The 5,825-nt window shown below is 49.9% G+C and overlaps 2 protein-coding genes and 1 non-coding gene across 3 annotated transcripts; 1 reads left to right on the forward strand and 2 right to left on the reverse strand.

Moving 5' to 3' along the window:
- Positions 1-45: 45 nt before the first annotated feature.
- Positions 46-1,904, reverse strand: PPTG_15347 (hypothetical protein). The gene has a single exon (XM_008912406.1). The coding sequence runs from the start codon at positions 1,763-1,765 to the stop codon at positions 182-184; it is 1,584 nt and encodes a 527-aa protein (XP_008910654.1). The 5' UTR covers positions 1,766-1,904; the 3' UTR covers positions 46-181.
- A 118-nt stretch (positions 1,905-2,022) lies between these two features.
- Positions 2,023-2,102, forward strand: PPTG_20569. Its single transcript has one exon. It is a non-coding gene; the product is annotated as a tRNA-Leu (tRNA).
- Positions 2,103-2,288: 186 nt separating this feature from the next.
- Positions 2,289-3,806, reverse strand: PPTG_15348 (actin-1). The gene has a single exon (XM_008912407.1). It carries the CDS (start codon positions 3,601-3,603, stop codon positions 2,473-2,475), a length of 1,131 nt encoding a protein of 376 aa, XP_008910655.1. The 5' UTR covers positions 3,604-3,806; the 3' UTR covers positions 2,289-2,472.
- Positions 3,807-5,825: the final 2,019 nt, after the last annotated feature.

A 5,825-nucleotide genomic window follows, 5' to 3' on the forward strand; every position in this document is an offset into this window, starting at 1 on the left:
CCATACTGTACGTAGTGCCGACCTCGAACAAAAAAAATTAAAATATGTGCATTCACTTATTTAAAAAAAGGTGATTTTCAGGTCGAATTGTTTCTAGATTGCGTCAGATTTCTCACTTCAATTACGAAGTATTTCTAAGCCTTCCTCAACCTGAAATTGATACATGCATGTGGTAGTTTCCTCAGTGAGCGAGTCTTGCACGTGCCTCAAGGGCCATCTGCTCCCAGCTCGAGTAATAAAGGTTTGTGCTGCAGACTGTAAAGGCTGTGGCGATGCCTGTCCCGAAGCCGATCCAGAGTCCCTCGATTCCAATACCAAAATGAAACGACAGTAACGCTCCCAGCGGGATGCCAATGACGTAGAAGGCGAGAACGTTAGTTTTCGCAGCCATATCCTGCCATCCAGCTCCCTTGTAGATGCCTTGGATAACGCAGTTAAGCGAGTCAATAATCTCATAGGGAACCATCACAAGTAGCGCATCCGACGCGCGTTGAATGGCCACTGGGTCGTTAATAACCAGAAGCGGGATCTGATGACGGAGTAAGTATACGAGTCCGGCGAAGAAACACGAAAGCACGAAGACTGTGCTGAGGGTAGTACGGCTAATAACTCGCGCCTTCTTCGGGTGATTCGCACCCAGACAGTTCCCAACTCGGATGTTACTGGAGATAGAAACACCCATAAAAACCGTATAAATCGACGAAGCCACATTCATGAGCACCGCATGAGCACTCACAGACACTACACCATCCGGCAAGTTGCCTGCAATCACTGCAAGCACCTCGTACGCCCACCATTCCATCGCCATCATTAGAAATCCGGGGATTCCTAATCGCAAAAACAAGGGCACAAGAGCCCACGCCTCCTTTATCTTCCAGCCAGTCCACCACCTTGTGTGGTTGCCACTTACCATAAAGTAAGGCGCAAGACACAACGGCATGGCCATGTACCCAAGTGTTCTCGATAGCGCAGCTCCGTGGAAGCCCAACGACGACCAGTATGTGAGCATATAACCCCCAAACACATTGATAAATGTTCCAACCAATGCAAAGAGTACCATGGGTCGCACAACATTCTGCGCTTGTAACAATTTCCGTAACATTTCGTAGACAAATAGAAATGGTACGCCAAAGACCGTGACTCTGGAAAACTCGCCAGCCAATCTCGCCACTTCGGGGTCTTGCCCAGCGAGTAGCAGGAAGAACTCGGCGTGCCAGTTCATAAGGAACACGGGGATCAGACACGCCCCTATTACGATCAATGCCGATTGCAAGTAAAGTCCCAGTTTATCCAACTTGCCTGCTCCATACGCTTGCGAGCACAATGTATCGAGTGCCGACGTGAGGCCGAAGCCGATGGAGAGCGCCGATACATTCGTGAACATGGTCGATAGGGTGGCTGCTGCCACATAGCGTTTTGTGTCCGGAGACTCGATGTGTCCGACTAGGACAATACATACAAGACCAGGAAGATACTCGAGAGTGTAGGTGATGACTACGGGGTACGCGAGCGCCATGGTCTTCCAGAACTCGTCGATGGCCACGGGTTCGGGCTCTTCGTCTTGTTCTTGAGTCAATTCTTGTACCAGAGAAGCGGCGTCGCTCTCCGTCTCGTAGTCGTGGATTTTAACCACATCTAGTGACGCCGTGTACGTGGGACTGGCGGCAGGGAAGCTCGTGCCGCGCGCGATGATGGCCGGCACGAACTCAACGTCCACGTCGCACTCATTGAAGAGCAGCGACGTCTGCTCCGAGTCGTTCCCCATTTTCTTGAGTGTTTGTTAGAGGGTGCAATGGCAAGTGAGCTTTCGGCTGAGATGCGGAACACTCAACTTGTAGTTCCGGAGGTGTGCGCCACACCACGGAAAGCTGCTAAACCAGGAGAAGATGCCTGCACCACGTGCATGCAGACGAGAGTGGGTGCACTTACAGCAGAGTGGATCAACGACACGATAGATACCTCATGCAAGTAAGCATTTGTCTTTTGAACAGATATTATCATTTCAGTGTATTAAATCATAATGACACGATGGCCGAGTGGTCTAAGGCGCTGGTTTTAGGCACCAGTCTTCATTGGCGTGGGTTCAAATCCCACTCGTGTCAATCTTTTTCAATTCAGATCTCTTGGTCATTGGCATGCATACCATTTCTTGATATTCAGTATCTATCGGGCTTTGTGAGCTGTGAGATCAAGATATGGTCTATCTGTACCATTGCAACTTGTTTGGGTACACAGCGTCTATACTTGGCATGATTCCCAACCCAAGATACCAAAGAACAACAACAAGACACGGGATAGATCACAACATCAATCCTAGTATTTTAGAAATTAAAGCAAAGAAAGGTTTTGAAAAGTAAATGGACGGCACCACCACCAAGTGCGCACCGAAGCACTTAAGCCTCAAGATGCTGCGCTCGACCAGCGGCATTTCTCCTCCAGATTCTAAGTCAAGTCGACTCTTAACGAGGCAACTTAGAAGCACTTGCGGTGCACGATCGAAGGTCCCGACTCGTCGTACTCGGCCTTCGAGATCCACATCTGCTGGAACGTCGACAGCGACGACAGAATGGAACCACCAATCCAGACCGAGTACTTGCGCTCGGGCGGGGCCACCACCTTGATCTTCATGGTGGACGGGGCCAGAGCCGTCAGCTCCTTCGTCATACGCTCGCCAATGCCCGGGTACATGGTGGTACCACCCGACAGCACAATGTTGCAGTACAGGTCCTTACGGATATCGACATCACACTTCATGATGGTCTGGAACGTGCAGTCGTGGATACCCGAAGCTTCCTTACCGATGAGCGAGGGCTGGAACAGCACCTCGGGGGTACGGAAACGCTCGTTACCGATGACAATGACGTTGCCATCGGGCAGCTCGTAACTCTTTTCCAGACCCGACGACTCGGCAGCAGTCTTCATCTCCTGGTCGAAGTCCAGAGCGATGTACGTCAGCTTCTCCTTGATGTCACGCACAATTTCGCGCTCGGCCGTGGTCGTGAACGAGTAACCACGCTCCGTCAGGATCTTCATCATGTAGTCCGTCAAGTCGCGGCCAGCCAGATCCAAACGCACAATAGCGTGGGGAAGAGCGTAACCCTCGTAAATGGGCACCGTGTGGGACACACCATCACCAGAGTCGAGCACACAGCCCGTGGTACGGCCAGAGGCGTACAGGGACAGCACGGCCTGGATGTTCACGTACATGGCGGGCACGTTGAACGTCTCGAACATGATCTGCGTCATGCGCTCACGGTTGGCCTTGGGGTTGAGCGGGGCCTCCGTCAGCAGCACCGGGTGCTCCTCAGGGGCCACACGCAGCTCGTTGTAGAACGTGTGGTGCCAGATCTTCTCCATGTCGTCCCAGTTGGTCACAATACCGTGCTCAATAGGGTACTTAAGCGTCAGCACACCACGCTTGGACTGGGCCTCGTCACCGACGTAGGCGTCCTTCTGGTCCATGCCCACCATGATACCCAGGTGCTTGGGGCGACCCACAATCGAGGGGAACACGGCGCGCGGAGCGTCGTCACCGGCAAAACCGGCCTTGCACATACCGGAGCCGTTGTCCACGACCAAAGCTTGAACGTCTTCGTCAGCCATCTTGTTTGAGGGAGGGGAAAGTAGGCTTGAGGGTCTCGGAGATCTGCCGCCAACTGGAAGAAAAGGGAAATGAGCCTAAGGAGCCAAGACACGTGGATTTTTTTACTTGGGGGGAGTTGACTGTGAGGTGAAGCGACGACGGACACGTCATCTCTCTTGTTACTTAGTGAAATGAAGTGTATTTGTGGATGTCAACTGTCCCGAAGGCGAAGCGGCAACTTTGGACATAGTGAAACCAAGTGAAAGCCCCGGCTGGTGCGGTTTCAACCTGACGCTGGCCGTTTGGATGAGGCAAACACCTCAAATAGACGAATAGATGGTGTCAGAAACAAGGCAGTGATCTTTTTTTAAGAGCCCAATTTTGAGAAAGCAGCGGATTGTTGGGCTTATTGGGCTTATTTCTAAACTAAACCGATAGAGTGCATTGAGCTGCAGTATCTTGTTATGGTGTAAGCCGGTCATATTGCATTACTGAGCTTTAGCGAGAACGCTCGATCTTCGATTACGACTGCATCGGCTTCAACCTCGAAGAGCACCTGTTTCATGCCAAAAAGGTACTTTTCTGGCCACATCGATCGTAAACAATGCATGTACGCGTGCAAGTACGTCAGCGACATTGCTGCAAAGACAACAGAGCTCCCCGTCGACCAGCGTTGTATTTTACGTCCGCTCCGCGAGCGCTTCAGCTGTAGTTGTTACCGTCCACGGTCTCTAGAATCATGGTCGTTGCAGGGTAGGCCTTGCAAGAGCAACCGCAGAGTCTATCGCTGGTGGAAAGCCTAGCTGCAGTCGCCATTGCCCTGTTAGGGTAGCGGAACCTCAGATAAGTGGTGCTGACCTCAAACAGATTCTGTATTTTCTGCTACGTCTGATTGTGGGGCCATTTTTTTTCACACACCTGAGTTTAAGAATAGATTTTCCTAAATTCTGAACCCGCCGCCTATTTTCATTTGGTATTTGTAAGGGGGCATCCGAATTTCTGAACCCGCCGAAATGAGACACCTCCCGTAAGTACGTCAGCAAGGGACTTGGCCTCAATCGCTGCGTCGCTGCCGTGTACAAATGCATGGATGTCCTCGGAGGGTTCATGCCTGCATTCAATGCAGTGTATTGACAACAATGCGTAGTGACTGTCAATACCGTCGCAGCGAGAGGTGGCGAGGCAGTACTTTTGCCCTTTGTCTCTGCCCTGGATGTCATCTTGCGTACCATAGCGACAACGCGTGGGCTCCGTATCCTTTCTGCTGACAACGCGGCAAATAAAGGCGGCAGCAATTGATAATCCCAGCTGATAGCGTCGGCGTAGAACTGTTTTGCCATGTCTCCAGCGTCCTAAGAAACAATGCGAGCTTGCGTATTGTAGTAATTGTCCAAGGTGCAGCTTGCGGCTGCTCTGTGGCTTCCAATTGGAGAAAAGATAACGTAGGTTACATCTTCTCGGTATTCGGCACGTTTAATACTTCGTCATTCATGCTCACGACAAAAAGCGCTACTGCCATGGCAGGATCGATTGCACTACTGATCACCAGCGCTCGCATGGTGTATGTGGTGCTATTATTGATATATGTGCAATAGGTGTCTAATTAAGATCTGTGTCGTTTGTCGGGACCAACTGACTCTGTTGAGCTAAAACGTTCATCGCGAACAATCAGTTGACCGCTCGACTAATGGAGAATGCGGGAAATGTTGCGACTTGCAATCGCTACGCCCAGTTGTCCAACCGATCATCGACGTATTGCTCTCCTCAAGTGGCTATTATTTACGACCACCGAGTTGGTATCACCTACAGGCACAGTTGGAATCAATCCGCCGCTAACAGTAACGCACTCACTTCAGTGTTGACATCTATACATGTTACTTTTGCATTTTACATGAACAGGTTTTTTACTTGCTTAAAACCATTTTCATAGAGATAGATATGTTGCATTCTTGACGTAAAATAGATATGGATGAATATAAACACTTTTCCGACCATACTAAAGTTTTGTATTGTGCCAATTTCGTTATAATCAGCCAATCAGAACATTGTATTTAATTTTAGCCAATCATATTAATTGACAATGATTAATTTAGCCAATTGCAACATTGAGGGTTAGGTAGGTCCTCTAAGCCAGTCATTCCGACGTATGGAGTCGGAAACCAAGGAGAAATATGTGTATGTCCTTACGAAGTTCTAGATACTTGCATATCATTTGCATATTTGCATCCTTTCCGACCATTAT

Source organism: Phytophthora parasitica (assembly GCF_000247585.1).
Source record: "Phytophthora parasitica INRA-310 unplaced genomic scaffold supercont2.47, whole genome shotgun sequence".
Taxonomy (NCBI): Eukaryota; Oomycota; class Peronosporomycetes; order Peronosporales; family Peronosporaceae; genus Phytophthora; species Phytophthora nicotianae.